The sequence below is a fragment of the Lathyrus oleraceus genome, chromosome 5 (assembly GCF_024323335.1).
Source record: "Lathyrus oleraceus cultivar Zhongwan6 chromosome 5, CAAS_Psat_ZW6_1.0, whole genome shotgun sequence".
In the NCBI taxonomy this organism is placed as follows: domain Eukaryota; kingdom Viridiplantae; phylum Streptophyta; class Magnoliopsida; order Fabales; family Fabaceae; genus Lathyrus; species Lathyrus oleraceus.
In genome coordinates, this window is record NC_066583.1 from 115,550,017 (window position 1) to 115,572,062 (window position 22,046).

The window sequence follows — 22,046 nt, forward strand, 5'->3', positions numbered from 1 at the left end:
AAGCTATACTGTATTAATCGACGAAAACATTGTTTTACCCAAAATAGATGAGGAGTGGACGCATACCACACATCGAACGGATTTATAAATCTACATTCAGAAAAGCGTCACTTATCTCGACTCAATAATCGTGGCCGAAACATTGTTTTGTATCACTTAAGACAATATATCTTTCATTTATGAAAAAGGTTCTTTGATTAGTCGCACATCAGCGAAAAAGAGTTTGATTGGTTGGATGTATTTTGAGTGATGGCGAGAGCTTGGATGAGCGAGATATACATCTCGAATCCTGGCCTCAGGAGTGCACGGTATACACCATGTTCCATTTCCATCTTCATTGGCAAAAGTATTTAATAGAGATTAAGTATTTTTAGGTTTGATTGAGAAAGGGTTTGAAGAAACCGCATTGACGATTTTAAGCGATGGCGAGAGCTAGGATAGGCGAGGCATCCACCTCGAATCTTAATCTCAGGAGTGCACGGTATACACCATGTTCCATTTCCATCTTTATTGAAAGAGGTTAAGATCGGAATTAGGTATTTTGGAGTTTGAAAGACGAATACTTGTGACTTGCAAGCTCTTACAGCTTGAGTCTAATACTCGGGACTACGTCTGGACTTCCACCCAGGCAGTCTGTTTCTTTCCCATTTTATTAAGAAAATGATTCGAACATTTACGGATGTTTTGGAGGGAAGACGAATATCTATCGCTTACAAGCTCTTACAGCTTGAGCCCAATATTCGGGATTATAACTGGATATTCCATCCAGGATAATCCTTTTCTTCACATTTTATTTTAAAAATAGATTTGAATATCGGAGTGTGGAAGAGAAGACGAATATTCACGGCTTGCAAGCTCTTACAGCTTGAGCCTAATATTTGGGATTATAACTGGATATTCCATCCAGGATAATCTTTTTCTTCACGTTTTACTTAGAAAAGATTTGAATATTGAAGTGTGGAAGAGAAGATGAATATTTACGGCTTGCAAGCTCTTACAGCTTGAGCCTAATATTTGGGATTATAACTGGATATTCCATCCAGGATAATCTTTTTCTTCACGTTTTAGAAAAGGGTTTGAATATTATGTTTGATTTGTGAAATGATCTTGAAATGATTCACATTTATTTTTGGAATGTATTTTAAAATTGAGGAAAGTGGAAATTGATTTTGAAATCGAATGAAATTTGAGTATGATTATTTACACGTGTAAAAGTATAGATATGGGTACTAATAACCTAACTAAATTAGTTAACACACAAAAATCGACTAATCGAATAAAAAAATATCGGAAATTCAACCATTAACTAAATCTAAAAGGTAAACATTTAAAGATACAAACAACTAAATATTGATAAAAATTTAAAATAAAATAAATAGTAGAAGTTATATACAAAATTAAATAAAATAGTAAGCATAACAAAATAGAAACATGAAGATTTGCTATCCCGAAGTATCGAACCCACTCCACTAAAGGCCATGAAAGTACTCTCTCTCCACTAGGCCATTCATGATTATTTATAATTTTAATAACAACTGGAATATATAAACCAGAATAGGTTAAAACCAAAATTAAAGAAAAAATAAAATGGTATGTTGGACTACTAATTAAACGATGGAGGAATCAAAAATGAACCCTAGCCGCCTGGCTGTTGGGTTTTCCAATGGATTATGAATTGGGAAAGCAAATACACTAATGTATACTATTTAATAAAAAAAACCAAGGGAAGACTAAACGTGAACTTTTTAATGGTTTAAATGTTTGTTTTGTTTAAAAAATAAAATGAGAAAATACAATATGTACAGTAACAGAAATAATCCTTCATCGTCCTCAATCCCGTTCTCTCTCTTCTCAATCGTTCATCTCCAATCTTCGCTCACCATTCCGTCTCTCAAACACTCGTCCTCAACCTTTCGCTCTCACCAAATCCCAATCACTCTCACTAAATCTCAATCGCTCACACTAATCTCACCCAAAACTCTCAAACGCGTCTCTCCTTCCCAATCGCGCCTCGAATCTTTCCGTCTCTCCAACCCAACCTCAAACCTTCACTCTACATGCAACCAGGAACAAAAGCTTTAACGAGATTTAAACGGATAGAAACTCACCTTCGATGATGATTCCTGCGGTGGCGGTGAGCTTGCAAGCCTCTGAGTTTTTCGTTTCTCTTCTGGGTTTTTTTCTCGCCTCCGAATTTAGGGTTTTTTTAGTCTCTCGTCCGCCTCCCCATTTTTCATCCTCACCTCCCTTTTTATATCTTGCAGATTAGGGTTTAGGGTTGTTGTAAGGTAGATTAAAACAAGCATCTCTGCGAAGTCCTTTTGGTGGACTCAGTTTGGATCGGTCTCTTTGATGCTTGGACTTGGAAAAGGCAATTTGAACCTGTGCTTTTTCTTCGAATTTTGTCTCCATTCCATTTTGGGATTTTCGAATTTTAACTGCCTTGGCTAATTGCCTTATCTTTTACTGCAGTGAATATTTAGTAAAAGCATGAGCAACTTCGGTTTATAGATTTCTTCTTCTACTCTGTGATACCAGCTATAGCACAACATTGTGGCTTTGAATGGAGGTCAACCAACCAATTAGTAAGGGTGAATTCAGGTTGTGGCTTTGAATCATGCTGTTGGAGGTTAGATGGATAGATGTTGGATCTGTTTTGGACAGGAAGTTTTCCACAATCAACGTCCATGTTGCAGATCACGTTTGGCATTGATGATGGTCCAACCAATCCGGAAATCTAATATATCTTATATTGAATCTTCCCTAGATAAATTGACAACACTGTTTTTGGATGCTTTTGTATATGTGTGGGGTGCTGTTGTTTTGCAGGTTGTAGTTTTGCAACTTTGTTGGCGGTGTTGGGAGAACAGCCCAGGCCAAGAGCAGACACTCCAATGGACAAGGAAGGTGGCCTGCCAAATCTGCTAAATTCATCCTTGATTTGCTCAAGAATGCAGAGAGCAATGCCGAAGTCAAAGGATTGGATGTTGATGCTCTATATATTTCTCATATCCAAGTCAATCAAGCACAAAAGCAAAGACGCCGAACATACAGAGCTCATGGAAGAATCAACCCTTACATGTCATCCCCATGCCACATAGAGTTGGTACTATCTGAAAAGGAAGAACCTGTCAAGAAGGAGCCTGAGACCCAGTTGGCTTCTAGCAAGAAGAGGGCTTAAACTCCACCAAGTGGCACTTTGTCTTGAACTCGGTTTATTTTAAGAGAACAATTTTGTTGCCATGTTTTACTTTCTTCCATTATTTGTTGTATGAAGTATTTGTAGGATAAAGCTTTCAAACTGTTAAGGTTTATACTGTTTTGAATTATTGAGTCAATTTTGAAACTTTGGTCTTTATCTAACAATTCATGACAGTGTCACGTATTCACCACCTAAGTTTTTGATATGTTTGTTTTAAATAGCATACAACAGCGCCAGTGCTATGAAGTGTGTCATAACAATGATTTAATTTCAGACATTATGTGATGTCTGTTTTATAAACTATTTTTTAGTGGTTCATGGTGAAAAAACCTACTTACTAGCAATGATAGAGTGGATCAAAGATCTAGAGTTAAGACTTATTGTCTTTATCTTTCATGTTAAAATGGAATAGTTGATTCATCCAACTTTTTAAATCAAGACAATACTAAAAAAAAGAAAAATGAAAATGAAAAAAATTCAGGACCAAAATCGGGGTATGACAGAAAGCATAAACTTAATATTTAATTTGAGGGAATTTACAAAAAAAATGATCTCACCGGCTTATTTATCATATAAATCGTCTCTCACATACAACAACATACATTCACATGCATAAACATACATAATGAAACAGCTATGGCCCCTAGCGCAATTGTTCTCCCAAGCCAATGAGAGAACCTAAGCTAACCTAATAACGATCTAAGCTTCTCCAAGCAAGATCTTCAAGGTTGTCCTCCTTTGATATTGTATTCTTCTCTTTCTTCATAACATTACATTACATAAAAGAAACTCGTTTTACATACGAGGGAGTGAGATGAGAAAAGAAGTTACATTAAGAGATTAAAAGAGAGGCACGACACAAAAGTCGTATTTTAAAATCCCAAAACAAAATAAAGGAAAACTAAGGCCATAACCGATCACCACAAGACAATAATAATAAACACATTATTATTATTAATTTAAATTTTGTTAATTAATTAAAACAAAATTAAATTTCGGCGACCGATCACACTACGCAGAGTTAACCAAATTAAATTTTGTTTTTCGCATCAACACTTGATACTTTAAAGCACAAATCTTGCGCAGTCACAATCCTAATCGCATAACTCTTTGACAGCACAACCCTTGTGCCGTCATGAACCCTAATGCACTAATTTCAGACCGTCAAACATACCTCGATTGTTAGTTCAGTATGATTGATTAACACGTCATTGCTTCACCATACTAATGTCGGATCAAGAAGCAAATGACCATTGATCACTCAAAGGAAAACAACCATTAAGTGTTTGAATGAACGAAATAGAAACAATATATCATATATACCATATTTTGCATCAGAATTACTTATATCATATATATAACTTGATTTATCTCAATTAGGTAACCTATGGACGATCGATGTATCGCTGCTTCACCATACTAACGTTGGATTCCGAAACATAGTCAACATCAATCATCCAAATCGTACACACATGATGCCAAATTTAATTACTCGTTTATTCTTTGATTCATTCTGTCTTTTAATCATATTAGTACAGAAAATACAAAAAATAAATAGCTATCAGATGCATGGTTTCATAAGTGGCTCTGATACCACTGAAGGAGAAGAGAGATCCAAAATGCAGCAGAATTTAAAAAAATTCTCCTTTAGTGATCCTTACGAATGAGCATGATTAGTGATAGAATCGTTACCTCTTGTGGCGATTGAAACCTTTGATGCAGATCTACGAAGTGATCACGAACGTTGAATGGTGACAACGCCTCTACTCAGTCCACACGAACGGATTCCTTCAATCTCAGTGCTAGCTGCTACAAATGAAGGCTTTGAGTGAGAAAGACAGAGAGAGAGAAACGAAATTGCAACTGCACAAATGCTTCTACACAAGGGTTCTATTTATAGAACCACTTGTGTGGGCTGCAAGTTAAAAAACCCACTTAAGTGTATCTGGCTCATATCTTATGATATGCCAAAATTACTTAAGCGTGTGGTACCTTACCATATTTCCTATTCTACTTAAGTGCACCGTACCTTACGATGTTCTACAATTCACTTAAGTGTACCGTACCTTACGGTGTTCCTTAGTTACTCTATCTCTCATCAATCCGTCCTTTTGTGTGTGACCTTGTAGGTTTTCGCGACATTAGCAATTATATTAAATCACGTATTTAACATAATAAACAGTGAGAGGTATCTAGCAACACATCACTGCTACCCAAGACACGAAAATTTCATGTGATCTGACAAATCCTTTTGTGACAATACTTATGTGAATAATTATCCTTTTGCCCTTATGTCTATATTGAACACAAGGCATAGACCGTGTCATCCTTGTCCAGTTCAATATTGGGCCCGTAGACATTTATCCTGTTACGTAGGATGGGTGTCCCTCAGCATGCTTCGTGGAGTATCCATCAACTGTCTTTATGGTCACCCAATTACGGAGAACGTTTGATCAACAATAAGGCACTCGACTCTACATCTAGGGTCCATAGTGGTTTCAGGTTGAAGGGTGGTATACACCACTATCACCATGAGAATAACTTATGACACTTTGCATAACATTCTATATAGTATTCTCATTGCGGGTCAATTCAGTATAAATATTACTCTTAATATTCATACCTATGTTTAAGACTTGATAACTCCTTATCCATGATCCATGAGATATGATCATCAGTCTAGATACATAATAGTCTTAATGCTTTAATGTTTTCCCACTTTACAACAAAACTCGACTACAGATACTTTAAGAATATTGTCCTTATGTTTAATGGAATCTCATGATTAAGTCACACTTGATACATTAAATGGACTAACTATTCTAGGGACTTTATTAAACAAACATAATAAAGAAAAAGCCTTTTATTATTAATAAATAATTTGATACAAGTACTAAAAGTATTGGCCTCTAGGGCTTACACCAACAATAATCACCTATAGAACAAGGTTCTAAAAAGGTTCCCAAAATCATAATTTCATTTTTTGAATATTATTGGCTTAAACGACTACTTGCCAACCAATAATATTTTCAAGAGAAACTCGTCCGAGTGTAGTATCACATAATAACTAATTCAAGACTGCATCTGAATAGCCACTGCACTACGTCCTAAAAGGACAAGATGGGTTAATAGTTCTAAGGTCCTCAGCTTCTCAGGCTCTCAGGTTGGAAAAATTAATGTCAATCACGATTACTCATAACACATCAGTAATCCCAAAGGGGCTTCCAGCCTTCCACTGAGCGGGGGATCTCAAGTCAGCTCATTAAGGATTAACTCCACATAAGCCAAACAAGACTATACCACCTTCCTATTATAAGAGCACTCAAGTTCGGGCATATGAATTATCTCACCTTACAAAGATCACCAAGCACCAGACAGAATAAACAATAACAAACATAATATACACATATAAATAAAGATAGTCTAAATCCACTAAGGATTACTCCCCAGTAGAGTCGCCACTTTACTATAACGGTAAAAAAAAAAGATTAAGCTATTGATTAACTTAACTCACAATGCAAAAGTTGTCACCACACTTTTATTATTTCCAAAGGAAAGGGAAAAAGAACTAACAAACCCCAAAGAAGTTTTAAAAACAAAACTAATAAAAATAGAGATAAGGGTCTCAGGGTTGGTTATGCAAAGGGAAGGTATTAGAATCCTAAACATCTATAGTGCTCTTTAGGAACCTCTTTGAAAAATTTGTATATTTTGGCTTTAAATGGTGTTGTTTGCAAATGATTTAGGGAGATGAGAAGAGAAATGTTTTTATAATTTTTGTGTTTACTAAGACTTAATGAGCCTCGTGCCTACATACCCATAAAATGACATGGAGGTTCAAAACCTCGTAGTTCGTGGTAAAAATAACAAAGATGCTTGTTTTGATTCATTTTTAATAAGAATACATTTTTTCAAATTAAGGAGAACACTTAACTAGCCACCCACAAATATGAGAACTTTGCATCACCACTAAGAAGGGCTTCAACTTGGATAAAGATCAGAAAGTATACCACTAGCTCTCTTAGGTGGGAATGAATTATCATCAATATTATGGGGATAGGAGAATTACATCTCAACTGTGAAAATGAATCATGTCTAAGCTTTGAGAAAAAAGGTTTTAAAATTAAAAGTGCACAAAGAGAAAAAAATAGTTTGAATGAGTTATGTATTTTTTCAAGTCTTTTAAAATTGGTTTGAATATGCTTAAGATGTATTAGCATTTATTAAGAAGATATTTTGAAAATCACTTGACAAAAGTCAAGGTTTATTGAGAAAGTGGTTCAAGTTTGAAAACAAGAAGGTTTTTGAAAAAGAAGAGAGAAGATTTTGAAAATTAAATAAGAGGGGGAGCCGAAGAGCTATCCTAGAGCATAAAGTAAAATCTAGGGAGGAAAAGTTTAACCAAGAGATATTAAGCTTTATGACATAAGTCAAAAGATAATTCCCTTCTTTGGATTAAGCCTCAAGCAAGCCAAATAAGCAAATAAATAATTCATGTCTCAGACGAAACCAAAATAATCAAGCCAAGTCTTCAAAATAAGTCCAAAGTCAAAGGTATCAGATGAATCCCAAGGTCTCAAATCTCAAACTCCCAAAGCAAGGGTCAAGATCCTAATTCTAAGTCCATAATTCCACAACAGTGCCAAGGATAGTAACCTTAAGTCCATGAATCAAGAGAACCAATTTTTTTTAAGTTTTTCCTTTATTAATGTCTTTGAAATAAATAAAAAGAAGTCCAAATGGACAAAGAGCAAATAGCATAAGCTAAATAAATAATATGATATGAGATGCTAAAATAAAAGCATAAAGTAAATAGCAAGAAATAAAAGTATAAGATAAATGACATTAAAGTAAAGTTAATACAATAATATGTTAGTAACTTATGTTAGTAATAAAAAATGAAATATAATTTGGTCATTTTTTAGAGAACACTCAATTATTCACCCAAAAGTATGAAAAATGAACCTTTACATCACCTATAAGAAGGACTCTAACTTGGATAAAATTAACAAGTATGCCACTAGCTCTCTTAGGTGAAAAGGAAACAATACTTTTCACACAATACCATGATGAGTAGGAGACTTACAATCTCACTTATGAAAATGAATTACTTTCAGGACAAATTTAGGGCTATGTTAAGCAATCGTAATTAGACTTATGTAGAAGTCACAACTATCTGAGGTCGGTCAATAATAATGTTTGTGTTAATACATGCTAGAGAAATTATATGTAAATCATTCTCCTAAAGCTACACCACGCAAAAAGAAAAAAGGACAGATCAAGCACAAAGGCTATGAGAGTGTCATATTACATTAATCCATATTTCATGATGCTTAGGGCAAACTTATGCATCAATCCAGAGTACCTTAAATGATACATGATCAGTCAGGAGGTAGATTTGAAATGATGAAATTTCATCAAGCACCAATCCACACATCATGAACAAGATGGACACAAGTCATCCAATTGATCAAGAGGAAAAGAAAGAGATAAAGAAAAAGAGGACGAGAGAGATCACACCCAAATTGGATCAAAAGCTTGATCAAGTCATCATCAAAATCACTCATCCATTTTGGTGGATTAGGGTTTTCACCCCATCAACATCCAAGATCAATTGAGTTTGATGAGACTTATGATCAAATCAACTAAGATCCAAGGCCAACAGAAGTCAATAAAGGTCAAACAAATATAAAATGCAAAAAGTTAAAATAAAATGCATCAAAAATATTTTTAAAATGAATTTTAAAAGGGAAATAAAAGAGAAAATCCATAAAGCCCTTCAAAACACCAAATAAATGGCTAAGAAAATTATGGAAGGTTGGAAATAAAATAAGAAGCATAAAATAAAATTTTCAGAATTTTAAAATGCATAAAAGTATTTTTAAACCAATTAAAGTAAAGGAGAAAATATAAAATCAATAAAAAATAGAAAATCAATAAAATAAAATATGAAAAAATAAAAATCTAATGAAGAAAAATAAAAGAGAATTTTACAAAATTATTTTGCGATTTTTTGGATGTAAAATGAAATTTCTATGAATTTTAAAAGAAAATGCAATTTAAAATGAAAAAAGAAAAAGAAATAAAATCAGACAAAACATAGAGCGTTGGATTTGGCCTCATTAATTGATGTGGCAGATCCAACAACGCTCGAGCTAGGACGCACAAAGGAAATTAGCAAAAATGAAACACGGGATTGCATTTAAATTGGACCAATTAGAATATTTCAAATGTCGAACATGTAAGCAAACTCAGATGACCTGAGATAAACTTCGGTCATCTTCCTCGGTGATCCCTCACTGGAGTTTCATTGTTTGTCAAATTTAGAACACGAGACCACAACCAATGTGATCACCTTCTCATCACGAATTCAACTTCATGCTCCAAATTCATTTATCTAAACCGAGCATGGGGAATTTCAGAGATGTTTCAAAAGCAAGAAAGCCACGAAAAATAAAACTAAATGATGAATACGATCAATCAACACTAGATAAGTTAGGGGAAAACATCATAGAGTGAAGGATTACATTATGGTAACTTGTTTGAGTTCAAATGATGCTCAGAACTACCTTGTCCAAATGATGATCAAAAGTTGATAAAGCTCGATCTGGTCAAAGCGCTTCAAAAGGTCCTAGAGCTTGGGAATTGTTACAAAAGCTTTAGAGAAGACTGAAGATGCTAATGGAATCAAGAAATTGGTTTGAAACAAGTTGGAATTTAAAACACGATAGCTCAATTATCTAGAAAAATTTCAGACTTAAGCAGGGGTTTCTTGGCTCTCAAAAGCTTGGAAATGAATATTGTAGCTTCCTCTATTTATAGGAAATGTGTTAGGATCCAAATACGTGTATAATGACGCTCAATTCGTGCAAAACGAATTTGATCAGAATGTGTGGAAAATGTGATTTCAATCCATCGAAACTCATCCAAATCATGTGTTTTAAGAGTCAATTAACTTCTGGAGACTTGATTAAACATGTTTAGGTCCCAAACGTGTGGTAATTTGGCTTGAAATTGAGATTAGTGAAGTTCAAATTTCAGATCATTGTGACTTCTTCAATTCCAAGTCACCATGTTCAACTCAATGGGGCATCTTGCTCAAGAGGCTTTTTGATCCCATTCTTCTTGCAATTTGTTGTCATAATATCAAAGATCACAATATTCTAAGAAAGGTTGCACTTGGGTGCTTGAGCACAAAGTTATGATATGTTGAAGTTGGCACGAAAAACTGGTAATGTAACTTAGAAAATTCTAAGTTCCAAATGGTTGAGAATGACCTGTAATGTCTCAAAGAATTTCATTGCCTTCCAAGCATAGTTTAACTTTGATCCTTGAAGCAAACTTGTAGAAGGCATCATAAATGATATTATGAAAAAAAAATAAGCCTCAAATGTTAAAAATTAAAGAAGTTATAATCCTTGAAAGTTGAGAAAAAGTCACTTGAAAATAGGTCAAATTTCACCAAGTCAACAAATAACCTATAATGTCTTCAAACTTTTGATGATCCTCCAAGCATAATTGTCTCTTGTCATGTAAAGAGAATTTATAGAGTATATTGAGAATAGTCTTACTCAAAAGGAAGCATTCTAAAATGTTGAGAATTGAAGGGTTTGTGATCCTTTGAACTTGGACTTCAAAATATTGACTTTTTGGTCAAACCTCTTGGAATAAACTTGTGCACTTGAACTTTTCTTGCATTCCAAGGTGCATGGATGATCATATGAACTCAAAATAAGTTTCCTTGAATATATCTTAATTAAATTTCTCAAAGTTTGAGGTAACTTGTTGAAGAAGGCATGGAAATAAACACATGAACCTTTGACTTCTCTTGAGAAATAAGCAACCAAACTTTGAGGTATTCTTGACCAAAATGAGCTTGAAAGATGCTTGAGATCCTTAGAGGTCATGTTTTGAGAGATAGCCCATTGAGAATCAATTATTGAACACATTTTGACTTGAGGAATCAACACAAACCCTAGCTGAGGAACCATGCTTGATGCTCTTGATGAAAAACCCTACCTTGCACAATAAACTTAAAGAAAACAAGACATATTTTTGCTATTTTGATTAGTGGTTAGATAATCAATAAACATATAAACACAAAGGTAAAACACTAACAAAAGAGGTGCTTGACAATCCTTGTACAAGGCAAACCCCAAATATGAGAGGGAGAGGACAAAGATGTGATCTTGTTTATATGCAAGGATGCAAATGATATGTGGGTTGTTATGGTTAAAAATTAGGGTATGACAGATCCCCCTTCCTTAAGCCTCCTCTTGCTTTCAGAAAGGCACTATATTGCCCATTAATCATGTATTTATAACATACATAGCTAATACATACCATAATCCACCTAATGAGATAAGGGGGAAAGTTCATTTCTCTTATGATTCCTTCTAGAGAACTTCATTCCACTGTATCATAGGCATTTTGTAAGTCCATTTGATTGGTACATCTAGGATATATATGCTTTCTATTGTACCCTCTCAATAATTCATGAGCAATGATAATATTTTCATGAATCACTTTACCTCGAACAAAGGAAGATTAGCTTTCATCAACCACTATATTAATCACCTTACTCAATCTTGATGTTAAGACCTTTGATATGATTTTATACACAGTATTGCAACATGCTATATGTCTCATATCCTTCATTGTTATTTCACCAGACTTCTTAGGAATGAGGGTTACCAATACACAGTTTACTACAGGGTACAACCTATTGTTGAGAAAGAAATCTTGTATAGCTTACTTCACATCACCATCACTAATATTCCAAGTTTTCTTGAAGAGTTTATCATTATACTCATCAATTCCAGGTGCTTTTGTATCACCAATCCCCTTCAAGATTGTCCATATCTCCTGGTCAGTAACAAGTTGGATAAGGATTTCTATGTATATCTTGAAGTTGAGCTCCATCTTTTGAAGCAACAATATCTATCTGTTTGGTTCTTTGAACAACTGTACCAATTAACTCTCTGTAAAATCTCATGACTTCTTTTTTAATCTCTTTGTTATTATTGGGATCCTCTAGCTTGTACATTCTAGATTTTTTGTTTTTCCTTTTAATGGTAGCATGCAAGTATGATGTATTTCTATCTCCAAGCTTCGACCAGTTTAACTTTGGCTTCTACACCCGAATTTGTTCTTCTATCTAAGTGAATTGTATAAGATTTCCAGTCTAATGTTGAACTTCTTTGATATGATATGTGTTGAACATATCATATGCTATCCTATTGATATTTTTCCAATTGCAACCTGATATCTGGTATATTTTTTACTGTGTTTGTCACCTATTTATTCAGCCTATGTAATATTGGTTAGAGTCTAATCAATTTTCTCTAGACATTATACATGGGCCTACCATTTTGATCTCTATTCTAATCCTTTTTTACCTCCTCCATGAACTCGGGGTTGTCAACCACACAATTCAAAAATTTGAAGGCAAATGCTCTTCTTATCTCAACTTTATGTCCTAGTAGGTTAACCTTGAGAGGGTTGTGATAAAAAAATATGAGCATGCAGAATTTCTATGTTACAATTTGGGAAATCAACAAACCATTATCTGTTGATGATTGCTCTTTCAATTCGAGAGTATATTGTACCATTTAGGTGTCTGTTTAACCAGGTATAATGTTCCCCTTTAGTTTCATGTTCATACAAGCCTACCTCTTCCATCATTTCTTCTAGATCTCTCACTTTAACTTCTTGGACATGGTTCCCTCCTGTTCTATCATTTATTTTTAAAACATTGTTAAAATATCCAACCACCATCTAAGAACCTTTGGATAGTAGTAGCAATTCTTTTGATATCCCTGCATAGATCTTTTATCTGTGTTAATTGGTTATGTGCATATATCACAGTCATCTAGTGAGATCTTTCCCCATTTGTGTTAAGAACTTCACAATGTAGATATTAATCTGAACTCACTTTAAACTTCATAGTGTATACATGCATCCCAAGAACCTCAAATCCATTTTTGCATCCTACTACTATTTCTTCTCTCCGTTAGATGTGCCTTCTATCCATGTTTCTTTTCCTCTATTTTTGTTGGAGGATCCCACTACTTTTCGTTCATTTCTTCTTACTTCGTACAATTCACCTTCTGGTTGTGTTGGTACCTTATCAACTTCTTGTTCAGGTACCTTGTTAGTTATTGTTGTCCATTTTTTTATCTTGTTGTCTTTTTTCTTTACATACGTGTCCTACCTTATTACAACTCTTACAATAAGTCGGTTTCCATTCATATTCCACTTACTGATTCAATTTATTCCCTAATATATACATTTATGAGATTTTTTTAAAAATAACCAACTTTTTAAAAAATTATTCAAAAATAACAATTATTTCAAAAAAAAAATACCAAAATAACCACATTTAGAAGAGGATGCGCCAGATGAACCGGCGCATCCCTTAAACATCAAGAGAAGGCACCAAGGCATTGGCGCCTGCATTGGGCTCCTCATGAGGAGGCGCCAATGCTCTTGGCGCATGCATTGGCCCTCATGAGGAGGCGCCAATGCCTCTGGCGCTTGCATGATGCATGTGGTGTATGCGTCAATTCATCTGGCGCATACACCCTTGTATTATTTTATTTTATTTTTTTAATTTTAATTTTTTTTAATTTTTTTTTTAATTTTTAATTTTTTTTATTTATCAAATAAAAAAGAATAATGTAAAAAAAATTATTCATGTGGTAATAATTGTTACATGGGTTGACAAAAATTTAATGACCAGCCCGATCGAAACGCCCCCCGTTCCACATCCAGGTGCGTTAGTTTGTCACCGAGGTCTTCCATGATTTTCTTGAGGTGTTTGAGGTCTTTGTGTGTTGACTTGATCGAATGATGGCTGGTGTGAAGGTCCGACGGAAGTTCCAGCTGTATTTGACAGATGTATCATCATTTGTTCCCAATATCCAGAGGGGTTCTGGCCAACGACGCTTCCGTAATGGAGTTTGATGCCCATGTCATCGTAGTTAGGTTGATGGGGTTGGGTGGATTGGGTACGGTATAGTTTCCCAAATTGGGACATTGAATCATTTTGGAAATGAAGCAATGGTTCCTAGGGCGTACTATAGTTAAACAATGGTTGTGTGTTTTGATGATGGGATGTTTGAGTGGTCATTTAATTTTAATATAAAATATAATTAATTAAATGGTAAAGTGTTAGACTTACTTTATTGCAAACGGGAACATGAATGAGTTCTCGTTTATCGGGGCGAGTGACGGCATTCTTGACCAACCCCATGCTTGTAGCAAATACGGACATGAAAAAACCGTACAAGTATTATTTTTTTTAGTTTTACACATTGCACTATATAGATGGGCCAACACAACTGAACCCCAACTATATGTGCTTACCTTATTAATGTTGCGTAACAAAGATAAATACATAATATTTACTAAATCACCTGTACTTTCTGGAAATAAAAAATTACCAAATAAAATCATAATATAACACCGAGCTTTAATTATTTTCTCGTACTCGGTTGATTCTTCGAACAATATTATACTCGCATAATATTGTTTAAGGTATTTTAAATTTATACCTTGCCCCCTTGCTTGACCGGATGACTATCCCTCAGTTTGGTCGTCGCACAAAGGGGCACCCAATAATTCGTTGCAGATAGAGTTGTCTTGGTTAACTCTACCATTCACGACCTTTCCATCTATACGGAGACCTAATAACATGTATACGTCCTCAAGTGTGTTGGTACACTCACCGATAGGAAGGTGAAATGTGTGAGTCTCGGGTCTCCACCTCTCCAACAAAGCAAGAATGAACTTGTATTCCACCGAGTACGAGACAATGTTGAGGAGATTTCCAAATCCACATCCTCTAATATATGGTTCTATCAAAGGATCATGGGGTACATACTCATGTACACGACATCGAAAACGCTTTGGATCATAATAACACATAAGTAAGAAATACAATAAGAAGGAATAATATATAATACAAACATAGATATCAAAGGTATATGACTTAAAAATGGAATAAGTAAAAAGAGAGTGATAACATATAAATGTCGAGATATTCTCGAGTGTTCCTCTGTGTTCATCACCCATAGTCAACAGAGACATAATTTGATGTTGCGGAGCTTGAGTGTGACAGAGAAATAGTATGGTAAAGAAAGAGTATAGATGAGTAGTGTTGGAGATGATTTGATATTGTGATTTAAAGCCTATTTATAGATGAGTGAGTTACTAGGTTTGCAACCTACGAAACATGTGATTGGTTGCATGCAATGACAAAAGTAGAGTATCCATAGTCTTAGGCGCATGCATGTAAATATTAACATGTAAGGAAGAGGCACCCTTGCTCTTGGCGCCTGCATGTGAATAGTCACATGCAAGGAAGAGGCACCCTTCCTCTTGGCGCCTAGGAGTACTTGTATAGATGGGGCGCCCTTTCTCTTGGCGCCTATGTTGCTTTATGCGCCTAGGGAATGGGCGCCTGTTTGGATTATTAGAGAAGGGATTCTCTTGTGAGATTCCTTGCCACAGAGATTCCTTGGGTGCATGTATGTTCTTGTCATTCTTGTCACTGCATGTGTATTCTTTTCACTGCATGCATGGTTAAGTCTATGCAGACGAATCGAGTGATCAATGCATTCAACGTTTATGCTATTTAAGTCTGTGCAGATGAACAACTTAGCAATGCATTCAATTTCAATATAGAAAAGAAAGTTAGATTTTAAAAAACTGTCTTCCTCACAACATTACATGATCAGTGCCCATATCGAAGGTGAAATATTTGATCATCAATTGTTCGGTTTTTATTTTCGTAACACAGAGGTAACTTGGTTTATAATAAATCGACGATCAAATTTTTCACATCTGAAACAAAGAATAGAAAAGAAATTGAAGTGTAGTAATGTGGGCCAAATCATCTATAAAAATCTGGTTTGGTTTGCAGAAAACCAGGTGAAGTTTTATCAGAAGAAGATTCGAGATGATGACGATGTTCAGCATTTGTTTGTCAGTCACGAACAATCTGGATATAACAATATAGAGTTGTATATATTACCACATCAACAACAAGTTTTTCAGTTTATTGATCAATCACAAGTGTTTTGTGAAACTAATGACGAGCAAGTTGAGGTGAATGTTCCAGATGACGAAGAAGAAGAAGCCGAGATCATGGTTGATTCAATGGTGAACGCTGATGAGGAAGAAGAGCCAATACCAGCTAGTCATGTATATTGTCCACCCCAACACATGACAAAGTTGAATTTGGGTTCCGATGAACCTTCATTAGATATATGGTACAATCCTTATGTGCAAATGCAAGGATCTTTGAAACAAGGAGACACATTTCACATAAAAGAGGAATGTGTAAAAATCATTAAAAAATTTCACATGCAACTATCAGTTGATTTCAGAGTTGACAGAACTAACGCGTTGAGGTACAAAATTTATTGTCCGAATGAGCACTGCCTTTTTAGGTTGTCAGCTTCGTACCAGAAAAGGAGCGAGTCTTGGGAGATTGGATCCATGGGTCCAGATCACACATGCATGCTGATAAACCCAATGCAGGATCATTGGAAATTAAGCTCTCAACTAATATGCGATGAAATATTATCTGTCATTGACGACAATCCGTCGTTAAAGGTGAGTACAATAATCTCGAATATTAGGGCAGAGTACGAGTACACTTCATCATATAGGAAGGCATGGATAGCTAGGACAAAGGCTGTTGAAAAAGTGTTTGGCAATTGGGAGGAGTCTTACAAACACCTTCCAAAATACATGTTGGCTCTAAAACAATATGCTCCAGGGACTATTGTCAAGTTGGAAATGTTGCCCGCGTATACACCAGACGGGACGTGTGCTGTTGGAAATGGAATATTCCACCGTCTCTTCTGGGCATATCAACCATGCATCATAAGTTTTTCTTTCTTTAAACCAATTATACAAATTGATGGTACATGGTTGTACAAGAAATACAAAGGAGCGTTATTGATGGCAGTGGCACAAGATGGAAACAACAACATTTTTCCAATCGCCTTTGCCCTAGTTGAAGGGGAGACTATTGAGGGATGGAGTTCTTTCCTAAGAAATCTCTGATTGCACGTTGCACCTCAGCGTAACTTATGTTTAATCTCCGTAGACACCCTTCAATCATCCGTGCATATAATAACATTGATAATGGCTGGCAAAATCCTCCTTCGACGCATGTCTTCTGTATTAGACATATTGCTCAGAATTTCATGCGGGAAATCAAAGATAAGACGTTGCAGAAGAAGGTTGTCAATGCTGGTTACACATTATCAGAACCTTCTTTCAAACACTACCACGAAGAAATAAGATTGTCAAACGAAGATGCAGTATGGTGGATCGATAGTATTCCATTGGAGAAGTGGACTAGGGCATACGAAAACGGTCAACATTGGGGCCACATGACAACAAATCTTGTGGAATCAATGAGTTCTGTCTTCAAAGGCATCTGTAACCTACCTATAACCGCTTTGGTGCAGGCAACATATTTCAGGCTAGGGGCGCTATTTGAGAGCAGACGTACCAAATGGAGTTCAGTGTTGCAATTTGGCCAATTATTTAGTGATGCTTCAATCAAATTCATTAGACATGAAGCTGCCAAAGCAAACACACATGTAGTCACGATGTTTGACCGCACTAAAGGTTGGTATAGTGTTGCCGAGTCCATGTATCACAATGAGGGCATGCCGATGAGACAGTACAGAGTCGAACTAGATAGAGGTTGGTGCGACTGCGGAAAGTTCCAAGCCTTTCGTACGCCCTGCTTCAATGTCATTGCGGCATGCTCAAAGGTTCTAAGGGATACATCCTACTTGCTATCTGAAGTTTACAAAGTCACCAGCCTATCAAATGTTTATAAAATTAGTTTTTCTAAAGTGGCAAAAGAGGATTACTGGCCAGAATATCAAGGGGACATCGTCTAGCACAACAAAGTTATGCGAAGGAAGAAAAATGGTCGCCCAAATAGCACCCGAATTCGAACCGAAATGGATATGACGAACACAATGGTTAGATTATGTAGTTCATGCCGTCAGCCAAGTCACAATCGTAATAACTGTCCTAGTGTTGGAACGAGCACAACCAGATAAGTTCACATGTACCTCTGTTGCAATATATGAAAAACTAAATTTATTTTATATTAGACGCCTGTGATGAAAATACTATTACATAAACAATAACACAAACAATTAAAACAACTAGAATACAAGAACTATGCGATTACAACCATCAAAACAATTTTGAACATGTAATGCATCATTCTACGAGCATCTTGGTCGGTCTTAATATCCACCAATTCGTGCACTTCTCCATTTTGCTTAAACGTGGACACAAACCATTGTATTCTTCTAATCCTTTCACCATCTCTAATTTCTCCCTCTAATCAACTATACAACGTCCGATTAAGACGTTCAAACGTATATGTGTTCCAGAGACGAATCTGTATCGGAGCCGCAACGACGGAAAATATTACTTCGGTAATTCGCTTCTGAATGTATGCAGACATGGTTAAAACACAAAAACTTGAAGGAGAGTGGAGTTGAATTAGAGAAAATATGGTAGTAGGGGATGATTTTGTGTGAAAAATATTGCATCCAAGACGTGGTATTTATACAGAGAAGACATAAAATGCATGCACCAAGATGCTAGGCGCCCAACATGTCAATAACATGCAGGTGCCCGAGGCATTAGTGTCTCCACTTAAGGCACCATGCAGGCGCTAGAGGCATTGACGCCTCCTCATGAGGGTCAATGCATGCGCCAAGAGCATTGGCGCCTCCTCATGATGAGCCCAATGTAGGCGCCAATGGCTTGGGCGCCTCCTCTTGATGTTTAAGAGATGCGCCGGTTTATCTGGCGCATCCTCTTTTAAATGTGGTTATTTTGGAGGAAAAAAAATTAAAAATTTTGTTATTTTAGAATTATTTTTGAAATAGTTGGTTATTTTAAAAAAAATCATTTATGATAATGAATAATAACCAATAATAATTATAAAAAATTATAAAATTGTTAGATTTATTTATTTATTCATTACTTTTTTTAATATGTATTTTAACATTAAAAAAAACTTTTATTTTGAGAGAAAGGAGTATATATAATTAGAAAAAATTAAAATAGCAATAAAATTAAAAAGATAAAATTTAGTCATTAAAATTTTCCTTTCTAACCATTAGCTAGGAAACTATTGACAAATTTCACTTTTTTTCTTAATTTAAATATCTGTTATTTTAAAATAAATTCTAATAGGAATGTATAAAGTTTGTAAAATGTGGTTCTCAAGTAAAAAATTCTCATTATTGCAATATCAAAAATGTTATTTTAACACTAAAAGTTACATTTACATTACCGTAAATACTGAAATATTATAATAATAAATTTCTTTTTTAATATTTTCTTAATATTTTTTAAAAGATTCTTTTTGAAATTAAAAATTACAGATATAAAATTGTATGATTAATTAATTTTATAATTTCATTAACCAATATTTTACGTATTATTAATCAACTTTATTTTACTATTAAATATTATTTTTAATATCTGAACGATAATTAACAAATTTCATCACTTTATTAACTATTTTTTTTTGTTGATCAACTTTATTTTATTACTGAAAATTATTTTTAATATCTTACCATTTATTAATCAATTTTATCATTTCGTTAATCAATTTTTTATATTTTATTAACCAACTTTATTTTATTACAAAAAATTCAATATCCATGCATTGTGTAAGAACATTGTTCACCTTACACTGTTCATATATTATTCATAAAAGTATATTATTTTATTTTTTAAAAATATTGTTCACCTTATAAATAGGGTGAACAACACATATGGTGTTAAAATTTGGTGTAATGTTGGTGTCAACATAGTATATCTGTTGCAATATAAGGAATGTTATTCTTATACCCATAATATAATTATATTATGTAGACTAATACTTGCATCAAAACTATTCACTTATTCTTACGGTAAATAGTACTTTTTTATTTTTTTATAAGTAAAAAATAATACGTATAAAAAATATTTTTATTTTTAAAATTATTTTTATAACATAAATTTACAAATTATGATTAACTAATTTTATTATTGTATTAACTACAAAAATATAAGTTATGAACACATATTTTCTTTAAAATTCATTAATTAAATTGACTACTTCATTAATCAATAAATGTCATAATATTAATGATGTTCTGACATTACAATATGAAATATAATAATCAATCTTTAAACTCTATTATATTTCATATTTTAAAGTCAGAACTTGGTTAATGTTATGGAATTTATGATTAATGGAATAGTAAATTTAACTAATAAATTATAAGTAAAATATATGGTTAATAATCTATATTTTATATTTAATACAATAATAAAATTGACTAATCACAATATAAAAATAATTTTAAAAATAAAAATATCTTTTATAAATATTTTTTTAATTATAAAAATAAAAATAAAAATATTATTCAGTGTTAGACTTAAGTATTGATATACTGCAGCTGATGTAAATCTGTTAGAATATATATGATAAACTAAACTTAAACTCTTACCTAAGATGATCAATGAATGCAAATGAAGTTGGTGAAGGGTAAAAGGTGAAAACTATAAAACTCACCATAGCTTTCCCACATAGGGCTGAAACTCAAAATAAATCCAAGGTAGTTTCAGTATTGCTGCATGGTAAGTTCGTTAACAAATCCACCATATGAAGCAATCAGACTCTGATCCATCTCGAAAAGCGTTCCATTTTTATCAACGGAAGAATACTAGCAAGATATTTTAGGCTGTAGCTGCAGCACACAAAGGATAATAGACTACACCAATCATTATTACAAAAAATCAATGATCAACTGTCCTTTAGCGACGCGCTCAACTTACTTTGCATCAAACGGCTCCCCCACCTCCAACTAAGACTCTACTCATTTAAAAGGGTATGGTAAAATTTCTGACACCTGGCACGTGCATGTGGGGCTTTGGAGTTCATAGAAGAAAGTAATTTTAGGGCAAAGTTAGCATTCTCATAATTCCACTCAATGTATTTTATAACCTAAAATATTTCTGCTCTGCAAAAATCATTCATGCACCACATGAAAAGCTAATTATTCTTGCTATTTTTTTCAACTTCATTGGTGCATATGATATGAGTGGAGCCTCTTCCATCTCATACCCCAAATTTAATGTTGTATTTCAAAGTTAAATTGTATCCTAATGTTTCTAAAATATATATTAGAAAATAAAAAAAAACTAATGCGGCGTCAGTTGAAATCCAATAAAAAAAATAAAAACTACATCAATAGTGCAACCCAATAACATTCTAGTAGATGCAATTTAGATAATGATAATCTTTATAGAAAAAAATACTAGTCTTTAGAATTAGAATTAAAATTATTATTAATAATAATAATAATACGGCTTTTTCAACTAAGTGGCACGTAGCGAATCTTGTTACAATTATCAATAGTACCATGTGAGTCTCTTTTCTAATTTGGAATCAAGATCTTTCCTAAATAGGAAACTTAAACTATAAACCACTAGAATTAAAAGCTCAACTACTTTGTGATGATAAAAGAAAGGATAAAGCTTCACCTATCCATATGGTTTTCCTTTTTTTAATTGCTCAGGTGATTTTGTTTTAATCTGTACCATATGTAAATTTCAATTATTATTTTTCTTTAATTGCATTAAATAAACAACCGTATACACAACTTGAGTAAGATGAGTATAAACTATTCTACAATTTTTTTTTAATATATTTAGGTAAATAATTTATTGTCATACATGATGAGATGATATATACAAAATTTTCATGTAAAAAGTCACCGCCTCAAAAGTGTGA

General features: G+C 34.0%; 1 protein-coding gene across 1 annotated transcript; it reads left to right on the plus strand.

The window, feature by feature from the left end:
- Positions 1-2,617: 2,617 nt before the first annotated feature.
- On the plus strand, positions 2,618-3,356 carry LOC127079126 (60S ribosomal protein L17-2). Its single transcript, XM_051019550.1, has 2 exons — positions 2,618-2,701; positions 2,837-3,356. The coding sequence occupies exons 1-2, from the start codon at positions 2,618-2,620 to the stop codon at positions 3,179-3,181; spliced, it is 429 nt and encodes a 142-aa protein (XP_050875507.1). The 3' UTR covers positions 3,182-3,356.
- Positions 3,357-22,046: the final 18,690 nt, after the last annotated feature.

Coding starts and splice junctions, on each gene's coding strand:
- LOC127079126 (XM_051019550.1), top strand. CDS start 2,618: ATGCTGTTGGAGGTTAGATGGATAGATGTTGGATCTGTTTTGGACAGG. Junction 2,702..2,836: donor ACGTCCATGTTGCAGATCAC/GTTTGGCATTGA, acceptor TGCAGGTTGTAG/TTTTGCAACTTTGTTGGCGG.